The 25,780-nt window shown below is 33.2% G+C and overlaps 4 protein-coding genes across 4 annotated transcripts; 2 read left to right on the forward strand and 2 right to left on the reverse strand.

Moving 5' to 3' along the window:
• Window positions 1-6,866: 6,866 nt before the first annotated feature.
• On the forward strand, window positions 6,867-9,233 carry TRIADDRAFT_27059 (uncharacterized protein; the record flags this gene model as incomplete). The annotated part of the gene is made up of 3 exons (XM_002113139.1): window positions 6,867-7,156; window positions 8,322-8,406; window positions 8,841-9,233. 3 exons carry the CDS (start codon window positions 6,867-6,869, stop codon window positions 9,231-9,233), a joined length of 768 nt encoding a protein of 255 aa, XP_002113175.1.
• A 2,026-nt stretch (window positions 9,234-11,259) lies between these two features.
• On the reverse strand, window positions 11,260-14,212 carry TRIADDRAFT_15474 (uncharacterized protein; the record flags this gene model as incomplete). Its single annotated transcript, XM_002113505.1, has 2 exons — window positions 11,260-12,091; window positions 14,115-14,212. Coding segments are annotated over 2 exons (930 nt in total), but the record flags the coding sequence as incomplete, so codon positions are not given.
• Window positions 14,213-16,598: 2,386 nt separating this feature from the next.
• TRIADDRAFT_57064 (uncharacterized protein) lies at window positions 16,599-17,939 on the reverse strand (the record flags this gene model as incomplete). Its single annotated transcript, XM_002113506.1, has 2 exons — window positions 16,599-17,439; window positions 17,812-17,939. The coding sequence occupies 2 exons, from the start codon at window positions 17,937-17,939 to the stop codon at window positions 16,599-16,601; spliced, it is 969 nt and encodes a 322-aa protein (XP_002113542.1).
• A 2,968-nt stretch (window positions 17,940-20,907) lies between these two features.
• TRIADDRAFT_57065 (uncharacterized protein) lies at window positions 20,908-25,474 on the forward strand (the record flags this gene model as incomplete). The annotated part of the gene is made up of 20 exons (XM_002113140.1): window positions 20,908-20,934; window positions 21,408-21,650; window positions 21,842-22,039; window positions 22,240-22,328; window positions 22,454-22,482; window positions 22,616-22,725; window positions 22,851-22,895; window positions 22,988-23,041; window positions 23,148-23,234; window positions 23,314-23,396; window positions 23,503-23,712; window positions 23,800-23,926; window positions 24,005-24,113; window positions 24,208-24,331; window positions 24,411-24,497; window positions 24,564-24,672; window positions 24,778-24,934; window positions 25,030-25,088; window positions 25,194-25,295; window positions 25,388-25,474. The coding sequence occupies 20 exons, from the start codon at window positions 20,908-20,910 to the stop codon at window positions 25,472-25,474; spliced, it is 2,136 nt and encodes a 711-aa protein (XP_002113176.1).
• Window positions 25,475-25,780: the final 306 nt, after the last annotated feature.

A 25,780-nucleotide genomic window follows, 5' to 3' on the forward strand; every position in this document is an offset into this window, starting at 1 on the left:
AATGCAATAATTCATCATGAGCTGCTCGGACTAGGGGGATAGATTGCAAGTGTCGTTAGCTTAGAGTAACTGATCCGTAGCATTATTGGTAGTGCTTTGCTGATTCACCAATTCTTCTCGATCATCTAATCATGGGAATGTTCAATATAAATTGTTCGTATTGTATACTTCGACACGGCCATTTCTGTATGTACTGTATATTGCTCCCATGTCGATGTGTATGAAAAATCCAGATTGAAATAGTTAGGTCTAGTGTACAATATACCTAATTAGAATCTCCAGAATTTGGTGAATATGGTGCCACCAACCAAATCATGAACGAAATGGGCATGATGTACATCTAGTGTAGTAGTCCATGACTGGTTAGGTCTGCTATACTGTACAGCTTACAGCCCAGGGTTGCAGTACTCTACTTAAACTTGGTCATTTAAGCTACAATAAGCTGTTCATTAGCCCTCGATATTCAGTAATTGCACTCTTATTGATATAATACGCCTTGGACTGTAATGAATAGATTTTACAACCGCCTCAAAATTTGAGTTGTTAAAATTCAAATCTCTAATGTGACGCAATTATATGTCTACAGCTACAATATTAGAGTATTCGTGCCTGCTCGTGTGCAGTAATGGATCGTAACAGGGCGAGACAGTTAATGGAACTCGAAAGAAAAACCGTCAGGCTGGAGCAGTATAGAGTTAAATTGGATATTCTTTTCGATGCTCATTTTATTTATAGTTTTAAATTAAATTTTCTGAAAAATTATAAATTACAAGATAAAACAAATGACGCCACACTGACTATACAGTATATAATATAATAATATTAAATTTCGTAAAGTACGTATAAATGGCAATATTTCACATTACGAAAGGGCTTTTGATTATAATCATAGAATAAATAAAATATCGGACATTATTAATTCTAGGAGTTGAGGTTTCGTTTTAAACAGCCAATGCTGTTATATAATAATATTCTTGTAGAATAATAATTATCACAGATGCAATAATTTCAGGAAATCATAAGGCTTTGTATATGGCAAAACTTAGAATATTCCGGTAATCCAAAACGTATACATTTAAAATATTACTATAGCAAATATCCAGTAAGGTAATATTGTAAATAAAACTTATAAGGAATTGTACAACAATTCAAAATCCTTATCTTAAACATGATGATGAATAATTCTATCGACAATCAATTCAGTCAAGATAGATAGCGTTAGGTAATTAAATTATTATAGTATCATTTAGTCTTAAGATAGTTTCTATAAAGCCAGTATGACTTCTTTAACAAGAGAATCAATTTCAATTCTAAGTCGAATTACCTGATCTACATTCCTGGAGCTCATGGTCCAGTAAATTATACAATATCGATGAATTGGTGTCGCCTCTAGACTTTAACCAATCCATCAAGCTGTAAAATACTTTCAATTGCATATTAAATAGTCTTAGCAACAAAGACCTGCTTTTATTATTTGATGAAGTATGTCGGAGTTCTAATTCTTGCAGATCATCAACTGTTAATAATTCTCGCTCGAATAAATAATCAGACAACGCAGTTGCATCGATTTTATTGCAGATGGTTGTAAAATTTTTTTGTAGAATTTTCCCTTCCATTGTTCCTTTCAAAGTCATCTTGTTATCATTTTTGTCTAATAACGAATGAAGCATAATGAAAATTAACTGCAGTTGAATCGATTATAGCAAATAACTACCGACAACTACTGCATTGGTGAACATTAATCCACAGGCAAACATGCTCTATAGGCGTATAAGAGTATATAGTATAGAAACTTTTACAAGTGAGAATTGCTCAAACTTAGAAACTGAAATATCCTACGATAAAATAGTTTATCAGCAACTGATGTGCTACTCCAAATAAACTATATTAACCTTTAATCATGCGAGGGCTGGTATTCTTGTAATCATGGACCAGTTGAGCTTCCTCAAATACATCATCTAAGCTATCCCAAGTATCTGTAGAACTTGCTAAAGATGTATTACTGATATTCCGATCATTAGGTGTCGCATATTGGTGCCTTTGTAGCATTTCAACAACATCGCCATAGCCATTCGATTTAGCTAAATCGATTGGATATTTCTTTTTCTACATGATAAAGCAAATATTCACTAAAATTGCTAAGTGGTAATTGTACTATTTAGTAATCTAGATTTCTATGTAACATTATAACAACATTTAAGAAGTAGTTCAATTAAATTTTCTTAACCTTATTCTTCAATAGATGATTTGCTCCTAGATTTAGTAAAGTCCTCACACATGCTTTGTAACCCAGATAAGCAGCAGTATGTATAGGTGTATTCCCTCGCTGTTAAATAGAATAATTATATAAAATAAATGCTTACCTATTTTATTTAAATTCATTGAAATAATAAATGATTACTTCTAACTTATTATTCGTAAGCAATTCAGATTTAGTTATCAATAAATTATAACCTTGTCTCTCTTATTAATTTTTGCACCATTACGTATTAGCCATTTTATTAATTCAGTATCATTTGCAAATACTGCAGTATGAATTGGATGATATCTTTCCTGCACGAATAAGTATAAAATTTAAAACTAATGACAATCAGACACCGTATACTATAGCTTAAAAGGCCTACCTTGCCAGTAGTACAACTAATTATTTTCGGATCATGTCGAAAAAGTATTTCTACACAATTTTGATGGCCAAGTAAAGCAGCATAATGTATGGGAGCCCAACTGCTGCTCTAATTACGTAAAAGAACATTATATTAAATCCTTTTCACTATTAGAGAAGGGCAAATTATAGGAAATTCCGGCGTAATTAGTCGAAGTTTTACGAGTTTAAACCATTTATTATTGTAAATTTAAAGTAAATGATGTTATTAATACAGGTAAAGACTTGTTAATAACTTCTTGATTTTGCGTAACGGCATTAAATAATTCTTCTTATACTGTATATAAGTAGCGTTAGAAGCTAAGGCACTTACTCCGATATCTAAAATTAAGGGATCCGCTCCATAACGCAACAACAATTCAACCGCGCTTAAGTCTCCTTTTGCACATGCATAGTGTAAAGCGGTTGCGTTTTTAGCCTATAAAGTATGTACAGAAGTTGATACAAAATTAATTATTATTTGAACAACATTGCGATAAGTGGTCGAAATATGGATTATGCATCGATAAGATAAACCTGAGCTTTAATTCATAAATAACTATAAATAATTTTAATTTGATAATGGCTACTCCCTTATATAAATTTGTTAACATTGTAAAATGCAAATGTCTAAGTGTAGTCGTCTACTACAGTACCAATGTGCTGGTAATAATATAGCCTAATGTTTTTGCCAATATAGTATCATAGGAAGTGCATTAATAAATACCAGTTTATACTTTACTGTTTATATCTGATATCACTTGAAATCTCCCTTCTGGAATATCATAATAAAGACAATAAACAGAAATATAAGACTTTTACAACTACAGATCAATCCAGCAATATTAGATTTTACCTATAGTAATATGCAATTCGACGATTTTGTCACATTATATTGTAAATAAGATTAAATAGTATTGGTAATTGGATGATGTACTTCAATTTGATAATGTGCCTTTAGACCAAGAATAAACTTTCTAACTGTCTCTTGATACTATATCGTTGGACGACTAACTCATATTACGTATAATCAACAGCTAGTATTTTCTTACTTTAATACGAAAATAGTCAATTTCCTTCTCACTTAAAGTCGCTTCATTAATATCACATTGATGTTCTTTTAATACTTCTTCATCTTCGTACTTAGCCGCAAAATAAATCTTTTCTACAAGATCGTTTGCCTATTTTAATAGTATCGTATAGTAGACAATTTTTAAGAGATTGATAAAATCAAAACAACCTCTGCATGACATAGTGGTAAGGTAATTATCAGCCAAACAAATGAACGATCAGTAAGTAAACGATGTAAATAGATCGATTAATTGTTAACTAGATAGAATATAATTATTGACAGCGCTTAAATTGCGATATCATAACACAAGGAGCAAAAATATAATTTAAACCATTTGATTCATTTCATCTTACATTTTCCATTGCGGTAAATTATCAATTTCTACGGAATTCTTCTAGAGTTCTAGTGATTGATATAAGAAATAATTACTATTTTAGTGACAATAAAGAAATTATTCTTGAAAAACGTATTATCAACTTAAACAGAGTTCTTTTTTAGCCTTAATAATTAATAATAAGACATAATTACGGTATGAATAACAATGAAGAAGTTATCATGAAAATATCAGTTATACTATTAATTTCGTGTCCGTAGCCGCAGCTATAGCATTTAACCCGTCTAACTTTATATTAAAAAAGATAACAACACTAATATTAACTACGCTACTTTACCAAATCTCTAACGATAGTTAGTATCAGTCTGTATGGTGACTATATACGTAAAACGTACGATAATGACTCAGAGATATTGTTGTTTTTAAGTTCATTGCTATCATGTTAAATCATATTTCTGCCTACTTGCAACGGGGATGATTATGCACCTACGTATACTATATAATCAACGTTACCCGATCACTACTTCCTCTGAAATCTTTTGAGTATATACCGTATGATATAGTTCTGCTATATCTGTACCATAACATCTAATTACCTAATAAAAGTTTAATCAATCTTTTAAATTTCTTTACCTTCCAGCTTATAACATCCTTTAGGAGAACCTTTAAACATGATTTTAGCGTCTAGATCAAAGGAGAAATGTGACGACACATGATGGCGATCTTTATTTAGAATAGCATCGATGACTCTATAATGAGTAGCACTGAGTAAAGATTGTACTACCCCGATCAAATTGTTACGGTCTATTCATAATTGATTATGCAAGCGTTCGAACAATAAAGCATGGTTATGCATTTATTTACTCCAAGATATGTTTACGGTTCCTTTGTTTTATATCCAGTATAGACACTATACAATATGCAAAGTAAAATAATGTAAAATAATTTCCACTTATTATAGTACTAAATCGTGCTACTAAATATTAATAGATGGTCTTAGATGCAATATTTTATAATTAAATTCATTCTAGTGTTCACTTCAATCCTGCTAAGATCAGGAGCAATTGAGAGTAAAAATATAACTAGGAATGGTTTTTACTATACTCGTATGCCCAGTATACAAAACCCGTAACCTATATAGCGTATACAGAAGGAAAAAAAGCGCGCCTAGTTAAGCTATGGCGATTCAGACATCATATGCAATAGACCAATAATGCAAAGGATGCTAGCTATTGCATTACTACCTGTAAGATACACTTAAGATCTGGATTGTGTACGTAAGTTCGCAATAACTTACGGAATAGTACAATATCGCGAAATTATTGATCGCGTCCATTTAGCCATTACAAGTATGGTATCGTCTATAATTACATTATTACAGACGCCCATGCTTACTATAGCGATCACAATCGATTGGAACGCAGTTGCTATCTCGCCAATTTATACTGTAGCACTTATAGTTGTTGCTAGAAATTCCATATGAAATAGGTTAAGAAAATATAGCGTCTGAAAGTTGAGTAGCTTTAATTAATTTCCTGTAGTTAATGTTTTATTGCTATTTACTGTACTGTACTATGTGCCATATTGCGAGCCCATTGACAGTATTAGTACTGTAGAATTATGCATTTTTATTAGTTCTTATTTTACCTGTATAAAAGAGCGATTATGTATAAAAGAAATTCCTATCATTTATTATCACTAATACAGTGGAAGTATCAAATTTAAGCCTAATCCGGCTTTAAAAAATCTACAAATTACAACGTGGTATTATTACCATTTAATGTAAAAACTAAATAATAATCACAGGATAGTATATCTTGTACAATACGTTTGTATACATATTATCGTGGCCTAAAGACATAAAATTAAGAAAAGAAAACTCCTCTATCAGCTCATTCAATGACATAATTTACGAGTTTGATGAAATAGCGTCGCTATCGTGGAAATGCTAATCAACTGCATTCTAGCAAAATTGTGATGTCGGTTATCCATCTGTCTTGTTGTAAAATGGCTGTCAACTGAGCTAGTGCGTGTATATTCCTTGTTGGCTGTATATTACAACAACTAGAGCTACGTACTGCATTTATTTGATCCTCTAATTTTACTGCTTCATGATTTATTTTTGAATATCATGCGTTGTTCGACATGTAATCAAAATCTTGAAATTTTCCTGGTTGCTAGCTCCGTATTTTGTAGTATCCAAGTCATGAAACCAGATTATATTCATAAGCTATCCTCTGTACTGACGTTTGCGTGTTTGCGTACCCATCTCATTAAGGTGGACGAGCCATGACTGCACTCGTCCTCTCTGTCCGTCCGACCGCACTATATTTCATCGCACACCAGAGTACAGTACAGTATTGTACAGTAGTGCACTGTACACTGTACTGTACATTGTACAAGTGTACAGTACAGTACAGTGGTGTCGCGGTTGACGTGAGCCGGAGTGAGGCGTGCAACGTACAGTACAGTACAACACTCTACAAGCTGACTCTACCAGCTGACGGTACCAGATTAGGGCCTGGCCTCCAACTTGACTGGAGGGTCTCTAGGGGATCTCAAGGCCACACTATGCAACTTTTCAACGTTTCATGACCCGCAAAGAATGAATTGACCCTGGAGTAAAGTCAGACCTGTTTCGATGACACTGTAATAAGACACGATCGAGTGATTCTAGTCTACTGTAAACTGCCTGCGTTATTTACCTATTCGATAGGATCAATGTTAGCCAAGTAAAAACTTTAAAAATTAGCAAAGGATCGACGACGAAAGCAGACATGGAAGCAGAGAATGGTAAATCAACACAAGAAAATACTGGAATGGATGCAAGTACCGAAGCAGAAAACTTAGATCAAAAGATCATGGATCAGATGGAACTGATAAGGAAAGAGATAGAAGAATCTGTACCGTTACTTAGCCATAAAGAGGACATAGCCTCATTGGCTAAAGAATATCCTCCGGACGATGCTATTTACCAAGGCAAAATACGATCATTATATTCCAGTTATCGATGGATAAGGAGAACTCGTCGTGATGGTAACTGCTTTTATAGAGCTTTTGGTATTTCATTGATGGAAATGCTTAAGCAAAATCCCGATGAATATCATAGGTATGTTGAAACTCCAAGGAGATGACCTGATAAGCTAGCTAGTCAAGTAGACATCCTGCACAAATAATTTCTTGCTGCAGTTTGAATGCAGTTACGATCTGTTGTATAAGCAAGTGCTGGCTGCCACGACACTGTGATATTCAATGATATCGAAAATAGAATGCAATAAATAAATTCAATTCAAAAATATTATTCTACTACAAAGCTGTTAACTAGATACTGACTATTACTAAATAGAATAACTACATTTATGATATTGTATTGTATCCATCATCCATGAGATACCACATACTCCAATGGACACACTAGTCTACTCATGACGCTTAAAAACTTCGCGGAAATACTATGCCAAATAATTCCTTATCCAACCCGATTGTACATTATAAAGTGATGAATATAATTATATAATAGTTAACTGGTATACACTGATTCGGGTTATAACCTAGTGTAATCAAGACGGGCATAGAATTACTTGTATTACCTAACATGAGTGGTATTAAAGCGATAAGTTCAAGGTATAGTAGAAGTTTAACAACTGAGTGATAAATGCTTCATCTATCGTACATTGCGTCGAGTAATACTTGCATAGTATTGAACAAATACGTGCATTATGACACTATATTTTCGTATTAAAAATCGTATTGAAATCCTATTGCGCTGACAAAGTGGCTCCGTAATATATCTATGCCGCACTGTACCATGGACTACCAGAAGAAACCTCTCGGTTTTCTTCTAAAAATCCATGACTGTACAATTTACATATCAACGCTTAAATAGTTATTTCTTAAATTATTTCCCGAAAATCAATACCATGACTTCATTCATGGCTTTTAGCTAATTTTTACTTTTAGTCATATAAATTAATTATATGTCGCAAGAGACTATCAACTAAGTAACAATGTATTTATATATCGTATAGATATACGTACGAAGTAAAGTGCGCCATTTTTAGCCGTAACTTTTAGGTGCAATCTCCTTATTTCTAGCCCGCTTCATATCTGCTTTAATTTATTTAGGGGCCTGAAATAGTTTCTTAAATTTACAATCAGTGTAATTAATTAAACTTACATTCTCGCCTGTTTTAAAGTTAAATTGCTCCCTACAGTTGTTACGTTTATTTTGATCTTTAGTAATATCTGAAATTATATCAATACTTCTGATTTAGAGTTTACAAAGTCATCGAAGAAAGCAAAGACCGATTAATAGAACTTGGCTATCAAGCTTTTATCATTGAAGATTTCCATCAAACTGTGAGTAATAAATAATAGGCTAAATATTTTATAAAATCTACTATATTTATAATTTTATATCGACCATAAACATCTTCTTCTTGAACAGCATTCATATCAAAATGGATATAATATAATGTCAACTTGCTATTCAATCATTCTTCGATGTACCGATTACATCAATTTTCGATTAAATGACAATTAAAGACTGTGCCAGCCATATTATTCACTTTTTTTCGACTCTTCCTGCTTACGCAATCATTACATGCAATAGCTCGAATTCCTATGCATTACTGTATATCTTCAAATTACATGTAAACAGATACCAGAGTCTAAAAATATGTCAGTTTACACTTGGAGATAAATGTACTAACCGATTTAAAACAAAAGCTGAAATTTACTAATGAGTGGCATACTGATTTTTGCTAACTAGAATATTATTTTATCGAAAATAGGTTCTTACTTTGCTAAAGAATGTTCGTAAAGACGATTGCACTAACGATGAATTGGTAGAATGGTTTAATGATCGAGATCTATCAAATTACTTCGTCGTCTACTTCAGATTATTGACATCGGCCCATTTAAAGACTAATGCAGAATTTTTTGAAAACTTTATAGATGGATATCAATCAGTAAAGGATTTTTGTTCTTACGAAGTTGAGCCTATTGGTAAAGAAAGCGATCACATTCATGCTATCGCTTTAACAGGATTCCTTAATACGGCTATTGAGATTGTATACTTGAACCATACGGATGATGATCTTTCCAAACATCGATTTCCGGAACATTCCGCTCCACAGTTTACTTTACTGTATCGCCCTGGCCATTATGACGTCCTGTACAAATAAGATGTCCGTACTGTAATTTGTATAAATGGATTTTAAACTCTACCGTTGTATCAAGAAGTTTATGACATTGATAAGATCACTTGAGGAGTCTACCCCACTAAAATCTATGAGACATTTTACTGCATGCTATTGGGAAAATTTGGGGCTGATAAATTGAGCACATGTGGGCATACTTAATGTCACATAAAATTCGAATTATGACTAATATATTTCTTCCCTCATATAATCACGACTTATTGATAGCATTAATATTTGTTCCGATTGTTTTATTTCTTTTTCTGCTATATTAATTAAGATTTGATTATTAATCCGATCAACGCTGTGGCTAGAGTTACGGCGTATTACCGACTGTTAGCACTGGAAGGAAACGTCGAACGTTACTGTGCGTAGACTTGTTGTTATTATATTATTAATTGTTGAAATTTCTTAAGGTTGTGTTATACACGTTTGATACTACGTTTTTCAATAAATATTAAGTAACTATTAGCGGTTACGTTCCTTTACTTAAGATGCTATATCCATTAATCGAACAGTAGCAAACTAGAAATCATAAAAAGATACTTATCTACAAATTATCAGTTTACCGATAAGCTTATTCCCGACAATATAGCACTCAATCCTATTATATTTTCTGAAATATTGATAAATTTCACATTACATGTAATCAAAAAATTTATCCATTCAGCTAAATTTCGATTAGCTTAACCATTGATCTATTATAAGAAATTAAAGTAGGAGATAACAACAGAATAAGGTCTGATGGCACGAATTGTCACTTTACATTATTAATACGTATTTTGGGTATTTATGTAGTGCTTAATTTTACAGATTCCGCTTGCTATTATACAGTAAATTCACTGTATAAGCTTCAATTCTCTACTCAAGTTCCGTATATCTGTAATATGCGTACATCATGGTGCAATTGCAACGCCAGCTGAATATGGATTGCGTAATAGATCGCTTTTAAAATTAGTAAGATTATAGTCCGATAAACTGTAATCGGTATTACTACGAACCATTAATTTTTACTGGTACAAAGGTCCGCGAACAGCTTTCATTTAAAATCTTGTCAATATGTTTTACATTATAATAAGAAAATTATGCAAACTTTTGCAGACTTTACCTTATGATGTTAAATAGGGATGTTACGCTTAGAGTGTGGCTAGTAAATCGAATATACGTATTTTATAATCTCACATGCAACGCATACTGCCTTTACCTTATAAAGCTATAAACCTGTGATCACAGAAATCTTGGCACATAACAAATTTATTGATCAATGAGCCTTCATACAATACTGCATCAAATACACATTACTTCTCATTGATAAGATAGAGACAAAATTTGAGGATAAATTATAATAATTATCATCGCCGAGCGATCAGATACTTATCTGTTAAATATTATTGCAAGAAATTTTAGGAGTTTAACATTAATTTAAATTGGTACTGTTGTCGTTATCGACAATAAACTATTCTTAACCCTGTACGAGGCTATCTTCAGTGTACAATATTCGTCCTTATTCCAAATACTTATCGGAATGGAAGTAGTATCTTATTGATGCTCCTGAAAGAAAATTTAAAGCACAAGCAATAATTTATCCCTAAAAATTGTAATGTACGCCATCAGTATTAGTCATCGTTGTATTTATTTTTAATACTGATGTACAGGATTTACGTATCTTCGGTATTGCTATAATATAGTTTAATTGCATAGCTATGGGCTATAGGACACAAGAATTGTTAAAAATGACTGCATGGAGCAAGCATTCAATAAAATTACTTAACTATTTCAAGATGGAGTAAAAACAGGAAAAAGCAAATGAGGAATAAAATATGTAATTCGATGTATTCAGCAATAACATAACTTTTGGTAGAAAGATAAAAGTGAAAAGGCTACTGTATTAAGACGCTAATGATATCAGTTTTAATCTTCATCATATTTCGCTGAGATTTTATTTCTTCTTCAATGAGGTGTAAGCATAATATTCTTCTTCTTCAGCTTGATTATGTAACTTGCCTTTACGTAGTAAAGCGTTATAAACTGCTATGATAACCATGAGATTTAATATACCAACAATGACAATAGTAAATTCATAAGAAAGATCAGTAACCTTGCTTGTTAATAATAATTGATTTCTACGATGAGTGAAATCACTCATGATACCTTTTATGAATGCATCATTGCCAAATGCCAAAAAAATATGAAGCCATTGATGACTATGGCCGATTATATCAAACTGGCCAGGTGCTAGGCGTTCTGGTAGCCTAGCAATATTGCTCACAAATGACATAGCGTACCAAAACCAGTTGAGATAATAATAGCGTAAGGCTTCAGGATTGCAAGCATCAACAGGACATGAGGAAATGCGATAGAATAACGGGAGAGCATTGTAAAAGTAAGGTACCGTAAACGCTAAAGTACGAATTAGGTAGCGAAATCTTAACCATTTATGTCTAGATATGCACGTGAGGAGACATATAACGTTAGATATCACTACAGAAATAGATAAGAACAATATTCTATGACGATAGAACCAATCGCTGTCTGCTTCGAGCGCAGGTCTGGCGTAAAACAAGAAAGAAAATCCTCCACATATAGAATATAAGCAAATACCAGCGTAGTCTATGTAGTAACAGGTATGGCGGACATTTGCTGACAGGCAACAAAATAAGTGTGCTACACTACTAAAGCCAAGGAAGCCACATGAACCAATCGCGGTAATGATTATTCCGCGTACATATGGGTCCGATATATCATTCTTTAAGAAAAATTGCACGTAATTAAAAGCGAAATATAAGCAGGGGATGAGATGCGTCCATACATTTAAAGTTTCATTTGTCCGTTGAAATAAAGACCTGAAGATAAAAAATTTATTGTTGCTGTTAGTATAATGCATACGAGTACCCGTATATACGTATTGCATGAATAAGCATACGATCAATCATAGAATATTAAGATATACGAATACCTTACTCGTGTGTGTATTTTACCTTACGATATACGCATTAAGTAAGATATTAAATAAACAACACTATAATTTACAGCATTACACTAAATATTGAATTAGAATATTGAATTAGAATCTCCATTGTAAATTTAATTTATAGTTTATTAGCCTGGCGTAATTTTACTGTACTGTACATCAAGGCAGAGCTCCCAGTCGTTTCAAAGCCAATAAAATTCTAAATAATGAAATTAAATTATCAACTGCTTAATTATCGTAATGTAAAATTGCACGTACTCACCTACAGTTTTATCACCTACCCTCAAAAACTGAAATACACTAACTAATGAACGTATAGGAGTGTAATGTAAATACTTATACTAGCAACTGAGCTAAACCAAAATATGGTAAATTACTACAATTATTTTGATTGGTATTTTAAGCCAAGCTCAGTTCAAATATCAACATTTCAATGAAAACTTGATTTTGATTCACTAATTACCATATGTTTCTGGGATTAAATAATACTACATGATATGAATTGAATGCTATACGTGCCAATGGTAATCTAACACACACCATACTTCGCAAACAGCGATATACTCATAGTATTAATCAAACTTTGTGCGTTATATCTTACCGTATCTGCTGCAAATAGCATTTAAGCAATATTATAGCATACTGTATAATGGTACACGCTACATTTATCCTTAAATAATTGTAAAATTGTCATTTTACTCATAATATGTAAAGTATTCAAACGACAGCTATAAATATTCTTTCCTGGTGCACCATTAAGTATTAGCGTATTAAGAACTTTTTTTCATTTATAAAAATAGTTTACCCAACTGCGGGCACGGACTGCTAGAGAGATTTCATTGAAGGAATATCTCTAAATTAATTTCTGACTATAGCTGTACACTGTACAACATACAGTATGCCTTACATGCAAAAGGATGTAGAGCATCAGTAACCAATCCTCCATATATAATATACTGCATATTAAATAGGGAACAATACCAAATACTCGAATAGTTTAATGATTGAAATACTTAATTGATGTCATCACGTAATTTATAAACTAATTATTTAATCTAATGACTGATCCAGTCATGGAAGCATATGAGAGCCCACTACCAATATATAATTAATCATTACTTTCAATACCTATTCAGTTTCGTCAAAGATAAGAGAACCTAATTCAAAATTTGGCATGAAAAAGTAACTGTAGTGACACTAAAGACCCTAAAAAGTAATATTTTTACCGGTCTAAGCTATGCTAAAGCTGTACTCTTTTAAAGAAATATTCTCCTTTAGTATCATAAGTACGTGCTATGTAGTAGTAGTAACAAATCATACTTGTATTTTATATATATTGTGTACAATTATAAGTGCCACAATAAAGGAAATTTCTATTATAGAAATGACAATGAGTACTAAATCTTAAATCCAGTTGATTTCATCTGTCAATCTTTGAAGATCTACGCACCGCGAGCGAAATTAGAATGCATATTGTAGTAAATATTAATATACTACTGCAAGTGAAGCCGTCTAGTCAAAGCTCCAGTACATGTAATGTTTAATCAAAGTTTACTGTAAATACTACAAGACAATCCTACGCGTAAAAGGAAAAAAAATTGAATGATTCTAATTATTATACGAGTAATTGCATACCGTATTATAAAAAAAAAAGTAGGTAATGATCATTTGAAAGAGAATAAGGACGCAACTTGTAAGGATATAAAATCACTCAGACTACTTAGTAATGCGTGTTTAAGGGTCAGTTTAATATTGATGGTAAGAGATTTAAAAAGTGGCATGTATACTGCACAGTATTTCAATATCATAGCATTAGCCATCAGTTGGCTCTTTTAGGAAATTTGTCCATCAATAAAAATTCTTCATTTCCTAACACGTGTTTCTACAACTCTCACCGAAAGCAAACTGAAAGGTCTGAGAATAACGGGCGATATCCAGATAGTATATACGGTTCTCGATAGAAACTTGGAATTTGTTTTGCTGTCAATAGCTTTTGATGAAAGGTTTTCTTGTTATCTCGATGACAAGTTGATCTTGCGATTGGTGCACCCATAGCGCAATGTTGATTCTCCTTCAATAATGATAATTACAACAGCAATTTCATATAGACGATCCTCAATGGAATAAAATCCTATACGAATATATCAACAAACTGTAAGTGAAGATCTCTCTTCAAACAATATTAGTTGGATGATCCAATCGCAGGATCAATCGCCCAGAGGTGCACTCAAAATCGGCTCAAGTTGCTGCAACCCAAGATGAAATTGAATGGAAGCTGGCGAGGTCACTAAGGTTTATGTAAATCTCTGCTATGATACCAACTGAACAGCCAGCACAGTGCAGTACAGTACACTCAGTTGCCGTTGTTTTACTCACTCTGCAGTGCTCATACTGTACAGTACTATAGACGTCTTGGAAGGATAAACTATGAAAAGGCAATGTGTAGAATACTGTACTGTACAGCACTGTACTCCAGTTGTAGTGTACACTATATAAACTAAACTAAACTGACTTTTATTTAATTAACGCTGGACAAGGAGATGAACAACGCTTCAAAATCAAAATCAAATTGAACTTGTATAGAATCAGTCTTGAGTCTACAATCAAGACAACTCGTAGATACTGTATACTGAAAGTTGGATTCCATTTTGACTATTTTTATAAAATATGAGAGTGCACAACTGCACATCCTAATAAAGAATAGAAGTACGAGACGCCAACGACTCTTTCTTCTCATTGGCCAGTGTCTTATTACGTCAGTTCCATACAGAAAGCCCCCCTTGTCTCTGTGGTCAGTTCAATTCGTATTTTCCACAGAATTAATCCAAAAAATAACATAGTTTTTATCAAAATGCAAATTAAGTCAAAAACCACTAGAATCTCACACAAGATACTACAACTGTCGAACTAAGAAACGACTCAATTTTCCCCTTAGCAGTCTTTAGATAGTCTTCAATTTCACTCGAATAATTTCACTCGACTTTGTTACTTCCCAGTTACATAAAGCCTCAGAGAAAGTGGTTAAGTAAAGTAGTACCATCGACAAGAAAATGATCTATGCCTACATTCGAATAATCGAGCTACTACAACTAAGTCTATCGAGATTTGTTATTCACAAATTACATACAAACTTAAAAGATAACACCTAAATTAGAGTTTGTAGAACAATAATTCATTGTTATAATAATTTTAATGTCGAATGTATAATCATAAAAAGTAATGTGATCAGCATTCTAATGGATGTGTTTCCATATGGTTTGACCTGTCTACTATCCTTTCATTTTAAAAGATTTCTGTGAAGTTGATCTTTATTATGAGGTTTTGCAGCAAGAACATCATTTGGTTGGGATAGGAATACATTTAATGCGGTAATATACCGTTATTTATATGCAGTACTTGTAGGTATGATGGGAGTGTAGATTAGATCATCTCATGCCCGGAAAATATTTTACCAAAAAAAGTAGTGATACATTATCCGACCTTTTCGCTATGTTTATTAGGTATTGTAGTTCATATTCAATTCATTTCTGATTGATAGTTCAATCCACTTTTTATGAACTCATCAAATTGGAACGGCGAATATCTGTACTAAATGCATCAAAATTGGGTCCGCAACGACCAAAGAATCACTGCTATCACTTAACTATGGCTATAATCTCATATTTTATCATCTTATTTTCGTTTGAAAATTTAGAAAGATTGATACTACTCTTACTCAATAGGCTATATGTTTTCAGTGTTCAATTTATCGGATAAATATTTTTCATATCTATCAATATGGCTTTTAAATTATGACTACGACGACACTTTTACAGTAGCATAGCTACATGTTGATAATAGTTTAATTTTTTATTGTCTAACTGTAAACAAATCAATGATGATTGTTGTACGTGGTAAGATGTATTTTCTTTATTAATCAGTCGGAAAATTGTAAAAATGGCAAACCTCCCACTACTATAAGTGTGGTAATAACAGTCATTGAAACATAGTTGTAAATATTTCCTATCAAAGCTACCCTTTATTATAAAATAGTAATATTGACTTATAAAAACATTTTACGTCGTTAAGCTTAGAGCAGCACGTATGTGGCTTCGCGTAATGCTATAAAAATAAAAGATACATACCAAAAATAACGAGTAAGAGGTCCTAGTAAATAAAAAGTGATATATTTACCACAATATAGCAACCATACAATTATGAAACGTCCGGTAACCTAGCACCGGAAAATTTTCAAATAAGTTACTATAAAGAAAGATTAAAATAATAAATGATTCTCTATGGCTAACTGAGTTCTGATACATTGTACTTTGTCTTTGAGATTGGGTCATTAGTGGTACTATCCATTGGTATCCATCATTTACAACGTTATATCACAGCTATTAATCCATTTTGGCATGCCTAGCTAGTTTGTAGCTACAAATACTAACTATCAATGCATTCAAAAGAATTGCAAGCATCATTGATCCAATGGTTATAAAGAAACTTGGCGCATCAGACGGCATGTACTTTGGCCTACATGCATTTACATCAAATTCCAAAGAATTTATTTGCTCCACAGTTCCTAAACTTAAAAATACATGAAACCATTGATGGCTATGACCAATGACATCAAATTTTCCAGGAGCAAATTTCTCAGGAATTTTGAAAACATAAGCGGTAATTGCTGCTACATACCACGACCATTGGCGAACAAGATGAGTTGCTGAAGGCAATTGATTTTGCCAAAAGAGCCACAAGCTTGGACTTGTATTGAATATTAAGTTAATTGCAAAAGCTCCTGTTCTTATGACCGCTCCTGTTGACCTCCAATAATGTCTTGAAATACACGATACTAAACAAACACTTAAAGATACACCAAATGATAATATCGTGAAGGCAATTTGTGACAATGGGTAATTATTGGTCGGCGCGTTTGGTAATACGTATAGATTATAGTAAGTAATTCCAGCACCCATAGCATAAATACAAATACCAGAATAGTCGATGTAGAAACATGTATGACGATATTTTATGGACATTGAACAAAACAAGTGTGCAATACTGCTGGCCAAATGATAGAATATAATGCCAATGTAATTTGGCATGAAAGGATAATATTGAAATTCGAAACAGCCGCTATCATTATTTGAATAGAATTGAATGGCTCTATTCAAAAAGTAAATAATTGGTAGGAAATGCGTCCAAACATTTAAAGTTTCGTTGCTAGCTCGAATTAACGATCTGCAAAATGATCATAGCAATGAAGAATAAGTTTACAAATCTTTGAATGCATAGCCAACAGCAACGTACATTAAAGAATATCAAATGGATATCATGATTGATTTAAAAATGTCAAGCACTTACAGATACAAGTACAGTACAGTCAATTCGAGGTTATTTTCTACAGTTAATACACGTAAACTGTGCAATGCTTGTATGCCCATAGCTTCATCGCTATTATACTGTATTTGATCTGACTACTTAGTTTTTTACCTATCATACAGTATCCTAGTTGATGTCATATTATGACACTACAATAAAAAGAGTACTGTTAATTACCCTTTATTCCACGAGATATATTACAAAGTTGTAGAAATTTTATGAATAAATTACCTTAAGCAGCTCTTGCAAGTAGAGCATGGTTCACGATAACCAGTTAAAATATAAGGTTCACGATATTGAGTTGGCATTTGATGGACTGGTAAATAAGAAATGCTGTTTGATTTCCTCATTTCAGTCATGTTCACCATCTGCCGTTGGAATCGTTAAAATCAAACAAGATTGGGTCAATTTTCGTTTAAAATAGGATACGGCAGTACTACAAATAGAGCTTGAGTTTTCAAGGAGGTAATAGGATGATGATAGCACTCGCAGACTAATTTCAATCTACAGAATTTATATAAGCAAGGCATGAATAAGTTTCGAAATTTTATCGGTCATTGCATTGAGATAAAATGTAGAAGTTACAAGGAGTAAGGATGAGCAAACCTTATACCAATATTAGCACTTTGAAAGAGAACTGCATCCTCCTTGAAATTTTAATTTTTACGCCTAACCCTAGTTGAATATTTGCAAGACAGTTTATAAAGGCACATTGGATTGAAACATAAGAAAGACAAATGATCAAGAGTATGCTGTCATTACATTTAACAAAACAAACAAGCAGGATCCAATTTTTCAATTTTAACCACAGTATAAGAATAGAGTTTAGGATTACCAATAACGCCCAAGCTACTCGAATGGCTTGGCTTAAAATGATACTCGTCTATCTCGTCGATGAAGTTGATTTTAAAGGGTTAACCACACGCGCCGGTAAGAAAGCACCGAGATCATTGGCCTATTTACAGTTAATTAATACCGAGGTCATCATACTGCCTAATGGAGTATCATCTGAGGAAGGTTCATGACAGATCTGCGACCCCTATCGATTTAGTCTCTGTAGACAGTCTCGATGCCTAGTTGTCTGACTTAGGCATCGAGTTTAATAACTGCTTCTCTCTGATTGACTTTACGTTGCCATGGCAGCATCTCCATCATGATGGATCCTATAGTAGTAATTCTACTACTAACAACAGTATAGTGCGGTACTCAAATAGATTCAATGATTTACTTATTGATTCTAATTAATTCATTATTAAATTAATAGGTAAATCAAAGGTGCGATCTTTTTACGAAGCTTTCTCCAGCGCGCTTCTCGTCCATGTACAATGTACACTGAACACTATACACTATACAGTACTGTACGCGTACTATCACAGTGTCAACATGGTAGTCCAAATTTCAATACTAATCATGATAAATACGAGTCAATATTAAAATTTGAAAAATCAATGGTGAGATCGATCACTGTCAGCGAGTTCGACAGTACTATTTTTTAGAGATTTCTAATAAGAGTAAACCTTCAAAGTCTCTGGTATACTGTATCATTTGTTCTTTGAGTAATCCTTGATTAACTAATTAACAATCGAATGAAGACTTACTTATAGTCGCGAGTACTAGCAGCACACGCCCCTTTCTAACTTACAATCTACAACTGTACTAGGAACTTCGAAGAGGAATTAGGGACTGAAGTCTCGCTACGCTACTCAAAGCGTAACAAATGTGGAGGCCATTACTCTAAATGGGTACAGTAAAGAGTAGTGTCAAAAATAATGTGAAATTGTTTGTAGACGCCTGGTAATAGTTAGTAATACGAAGGACCTTAAAAAGTTAACCCGAAACCTGACTTGCACTCGGATTCGAGAGAGGGATTCGGCTTAAGTAATTCTATTCTGATACAGTATACTGTACAGTATACTGTTTACTGGCATACTATTTCTTTTAGGAAATTCTAATAAGAGCAAACCTTCAAAGTCCCTGGTATACTGTATCATTCCTTCCTTTAGTAGCCGTTGATTTAGTCATTAGCAATCGAATGAAGACTTATTTGTAGTCCCTAGTACTTATAGCACACGCCCCTTTCTCACTTAGACAATTTACAACGGTAGCAGGGACTGCTAAAAGATAGAAAATCTCTTTCTCAGGACTGTCTGACAGTAGTTAGGGACTTCTGAGAGGAATTAAGGACTGAAATCTCACTACTCAAAGTGTAACAAATAAGGAGGCCATTACTCGAAATGACTACAGCGTAGAGTGGTGTCCAAAATGATGTGGAATTGTTTGCAGACGCCTAGTAATAGCTAGTACGAAAGACCTTAAAAAGCCAAGCCGAAACCCGACTTTGAATTCGGACTCGAAGGAGAGATTCGTCTTGAGTAATTCTTTCCTGATACAGTGTTTGTATAGCGATTGGACTCATTTCGGGTTCCAAAATCAACCGTTTGATCGGGTTTTACAGCATCGGGTTGTACTGTGTACACTCGTCAGTGGCTAGTAGGACAGACGGCAAGACAGATGCTGAGATCATATCTGCCTCAGAAGTCCCTGGTACAGTACTGTACTACAAAATACTGTATTCAAATGTGTAAAATAGATGTCGCTTAAAATGCGTTTACTGAAATCATCAAGTTACGACAAGGAGACTACTCGAAATCACTTTAGTAATCCATCGCTCAGCCACAGGTTATAGAAAAATAGTATATATCCACTTGTACACTCACTCAAATGTACAGTACAGTGCTGTGGTTAGAGTTGATAATACTATACTGTCTACTGTCCATACAGTACTCTACGTTTGCAAAATGTGGACCCTTAAAACAGGACAACGATATCACCTAACCACCAGCCTCCGGTAGCGACAGATATTTTGCACCATAGACTCTTATGGCTGACAAAATACTAAACGGAAGGACAGAAAGACAAGGGGTGTCATGATTTCGTGCCCAGACTGTAGTGGGCTACTACTACTCCAGTATGGGTAGACTGTCCAGTGTTGTCAAGGAGAAAAAAGGCTCAGGCCCATCTCCAACTTTGGGATTTCACTTCGCCATTCCAATCATCCAAACACGACAGTACTAGACGACAGATTTCAACTGGAGATTGATTCCTCAATTATTCTATAACATCCAATCGAAAAGTTTGGATTATGCTAGCTGCAAAGTGTAAGTCATGATGATTTAGTAGTATGCTTGCAAAGTATTTTTTGATATGCTGCCTAGAAGTAGGACAGGCAGCAACTTTTCAACAGGTTTAAATTGCATCATGTAAAATGGATTCAATCGTCTTTTCCAACTTTCTAGAGTGCACCTAAAAACTTAAGAAATCGCAATAATGCAGTTTACTGTGGATGATTTTGAGGTAATATTGTGCATAGTGTAGATTGTAGACGGAAATAATTTCTAGTTATGCTAGAATGACATGGAATTCTATCATTAATAAAATTACTCGAAATTACGGATAGATTGTCCTATGCGATTTTGACAAGCTTATAGAAAGCATGCAATACTATAGTCGAACTGTTTGATATCAAGATACTTTAGGCCACTTTAGAACCAATGTTAAGAAGCACGTTATTGTTATTCCATCTTGTCATGTAGGTCAAAAACAGTCTTCATCGTCAGTCTTTAGACCTATATACTAGAAGCTAGAAAGGATAGAGTAATAGACAAGCGTTGATATCAACTTTCTGTTGATTTTTGACCTTGACGAGTAATACAACGTAATGACGACAATCACTATACCTAAACACAATTTCTTCTTGTAACTCCCTGATTCAGTTTGTTGGGCAATTCGTGTAATAACGTCTTTACTAAACTATTATTTATCAACAGAACGATTTCGATCTGAAAGATTTCATTGAGCGAATCTCGCGTTCATCAACCGGTAGCGGAATTCGTGGCAAGCCGGAATCTTTCAATCCTCAAGCTTTGCATGTAACATTTGAAGAAGCTATTGATAGCTTACAAAGTGTATTAAAAAGCACAGAAAATAGAGTTAATGCAATAGAAGAAACTTGCAAAACTGAAGAATATGAACATCGCAAGCGATTACAATCACTGCAAAAGGCCTTAGATGTACGAAATTGAATTAGAATGCTTTTAATTTAATCTTATTCTATGGCTTCCACTTTAAATATTATCCACTACTCCATGTAACTAATGTGTCAATTAGTGAGCTAGCCATACCCAAAATTAGCGATAGCTTAGTGCTTTTATTAATGATGTCCCTTTTACTCTGTGTATAATTCTTCTAACAATAATACTAGACTGCCATTGATCGTTTTGAAGATCTGGATCAACGTGTAAACTTTGTAGCGACGAAAGTTGTCCATGTCGGTGATCAATTAGAAGGGGTTAATATGCCCAGATCCCATGATGTCGAGGCACAAAAGTTAATGTCCTACTTTTCTGAATACATGGCAGACAGAGATCCACTGGTTATCGTTGTTGAAGATCCTAACAAAGTACGTTATATAGCATTTCTTGACCGATCTAGATGGTCTATACTAATTGCCAATGAATTAAAATTATTATTTTGAAAATTTTAAATCAGCTAAAGTCATCGTATCTAGCAATTTTACAATAACATCCAATTTCCATCGATACAAATAAATTGTTATTAGTAAAGACAGACTTTAGTGGGTATAACTCAAAACTAACATAGCCATATCCAATGCACTATATCAAGGTTGCCGAAGCAGCGGATATCATTCAAAACTTATATCATCTATCTCAAGATCTGCCTACCGAGGGGTATGTAGCTAGTAATATCAAGGCTATGTAAATATCTATCTCGTATTGTAGTATTAACGATTGGTAATACTGCCAAGTCTACTCCGAAATGAATGATTGTATTCAATTTTAAATTCTTTTCACAGATTTGAAAATGTCAAAAGCAGAATAAATGGTAAATAAAATAAAAATCATCTTACAAGAATTAAACAAGAATCAGCACAGATACTATCACTACATTAACTAAATTATCCCTTAAATTTAAGATTGCTTTTTAAATATTGAGCGAATGATTTGCTCTTGAACAGAAAAATACAAAGAAGTTGAAAACCGATTGAAATGTGAATTTGCGGTAGCACATCAAGCAAAAGATGTCAAGAAAATGAAGGATATTTCCAATACTTTAGCACCATTCAAGGTAATTTATTATTATGCTTTAATTGGACGTCTTACAAATGCGGAGGTTATTTATTAAGGCAATTTGTCCAATTTAAATATATATTACGGATCATAATGAAAGTCTGTATTATTTCTATGATATAGGGATATAATCAATGCATAGAAGATTTCATTACCGCTTGTCAAAGGGTATATTTGGAACTAGTGCAATGCTCAAATATCTTTTCAATTTTCCAACTATTTTACGTGTCCTTTCATTAACAAATTGCTAATAAATACAGAATCAATTTACCTCGGTCAACGCATTTGATGATATTTTACGAATTTGCGAACGAGTAAGTTGCCAAGGAAGTTTACATGATCATTATAAGATTCTATTATTATATTCAAAAGAATCGATGTCATTTAGCCTTGTCATTCTTCTCTTTACTGCCTTTATAGGCCTACGATATTATTAAGGAAGTTTTTAGCGATTATAATCATATTATGGCAACTCTAGTTGAAAATATCTTTGATGGACATGTCAAGGTAACAATTAGCTGTAACAATATCACATTCTATTTGACTGTTACTATGCACAAAATAATCAGAACGATTTGTTTTAAAGGAATACGTCCATACAAATCTTGATAAACTTTACCAAAATGACAAAGAAAAATATTTGAAATCCCTCTATGATTACTATGACAGGTATATACATAGGTAGAATTAACACTTATCGGCTACTGCTAGGATAATAACATACTGCTGTCATTCTAAAGACAGTAATCAAGTTATCCAATTTTCTTCTCTCAAGATTTCACAAAGTCACCAGTATAATCACTAAAAAGTATGACTTAAGTTCAGAGGTCAGCATTGTAAATAAAAGCAAAAAGAGCATATTTGGTTCATACATGGAAGACTATATTAGTGTTGAAGTAAAACATTTGCGAGATATGTTTGATAATTCTATATCGTCGTACTACTCGTCAATTGGTCATCAAAAAAGGCAAATTGCAACCGGAGGGTAAAGTTTTTGAAATATAAAAATGAAGCACTGTAAATACTGTGATTTCCTTGTAAGTCTTATTCTGTACTTGACTTTTTAAATAAGACTCTCTCAAGCATTCCTAAAACGTTCAACTGATACAAGTGGTATAGGAGATGAATCTTTAGTCTCTCAAGAAGTAGCAATTAATATGTTATCCGAAAGTCGAAATGCCATTTTACGATGTCATCTGGTATCTTCTTTAGTAAAGTTTTTAACCCATAACTACAAGGAATTGACTAATACAACAATTTATTCTATATTATTATAGCTTGCACCGAAACTGAGCTTACCAAATTATATATGGCAGATTTTTGAAGTTCTACTTGAAAAACTATGTTTAGACCATATTAGTTATGCTATTGATATCAGTCTCCAAAGTATGCAAATTGTTGAAGTTTATTAATAAATTAGGACAGAACTTAAAAATTATTAAGTAGCAATTGCAAATTTTTTATTGATACATTTTTGCAGTGATTCCCAGCTCGTCTCCTAATACGCAGCCAGATGGCCGTTTTTACGATGTTTCCGGACAAGCAAACGCAATTATTCAATTATTAAAAAAACATTTCAACGAAAATGTTTTGCCTGTTATTGGGTAGGCTGTTACATAATTGCATAACACTGTTTCCATTATCTGTGCTTAGAATTTATTATTTTTTCAACCATATTTTCAGGTCTACCGCAATTTACGATAGTAGTATCCAAAAAAGAAATGCCATATTACAACAACTAGAAGAAAAAATTGATCAGGGACTTGAAAAGTAAGATAAATAGTATATCTTTGAATAACTAACAAACGCTAAAAAATTGACTTATTTATATTTTAGATCTGTTCAAGCAGCGATTAGTTGGTTAAAGCATATACTGTCAACTGAACAAAAGAAGACTGACTTTAGACCAGAAGATAGTAAGATCGTCGTGGAATTGACCACTCCTGTAAGTCGCATAACTAATGCATGCTATTAGCTGGTCTATTAGCGTATTTTCTGTATAAAATTCCCATTAAAAGTATGTAATTTAAAAAGTTTACTTGTTATACAGGCTTGTTCCAGTTGTATTCAGTTTATTAGACTACAAAGAAAGTTAATAAAAAGTTGTTTAGATGGTAAAAATGTTGAGGAAGTATTAAAAGAATTTGGCGTACGATTTCATCGAATTTTATATGATCACTTACAACAATTCGCGTACAACTCCATGGGTAAATATTGATAACGAGTGTTTTATGCTTTTAGTTTTAATGGTATAAACCTAATTCCATTCCTATACGAATTGATTGTACTTTTTTATCTGTAGGTGGAATGTTTGCTTTAGCTGACGTTCACAGTTACCAAGATTGCATTAAAGAATTCCAGGTATTTTTTTAAAACTTCCAATTTAAGTAAACCATTACTATAACAACTGAATGAGCTTTGTACCTATAGTATCTGAGCAACTTCACTGTGTATTACTCGCTTCAGATACCATTGTTAGATAAATTATTTTCAACTCTACACGCACTATGCAAGCTCTTAGTCACAAACCCAGAGAATATACGTCAACTTTGCTGCGAAGAACAACTGGTATGTAGTTCATTTAATGTAGGAAAATAGTACATCACTGGCACAGATTAATTTAATCTAACTGCATTATTTTAAACCCTATGACGTTGTAGGCCTCCATGGATCGAAATGTTTTACAGCAATTTGCCAATTTAAGAACAGATTATAAAACTGCTCGATTAGCAAAGCACTTTCAGTGATATAATACAGTAATAATTCCAACCTGTAGCGATATATTTTGTAGCAATTATTGTAATTTTACATGGACATAACTAGTTACATCTGTTATGGACTGGTATCATTAATGGGTCCTCTTTAAAAATCGATAACAATACAAGGTACATATTCAGTTTATGGATTTGTTAGATTGTTCTTATCGTTTAACTGGAATATATGAACGAAGGACTACGACAGTCATCATCGTGTATCAATCGCAATAAACATCACAAATGGTCCGTTACTGTAGATTTTTAATCACAGTTTTCATGTAGTTTCTACACAAAAAG

Source organism: Trichoplax adhaerens, genomic scaffold (genome assembly GCF_000150275.1).
Source record: "Trichoplax adhaerens TRIADscaffold_6 genomic scaffold, whole genome shotgun sequence".
In the NCBI taxonomy this organism is placed as follows: Eukaryota; Metazoa; Placozoa; class Uniplacotomia; order Trichoplacea; family Trichoplacidae; genus Trichoplax; species Trichoplax adhaerens.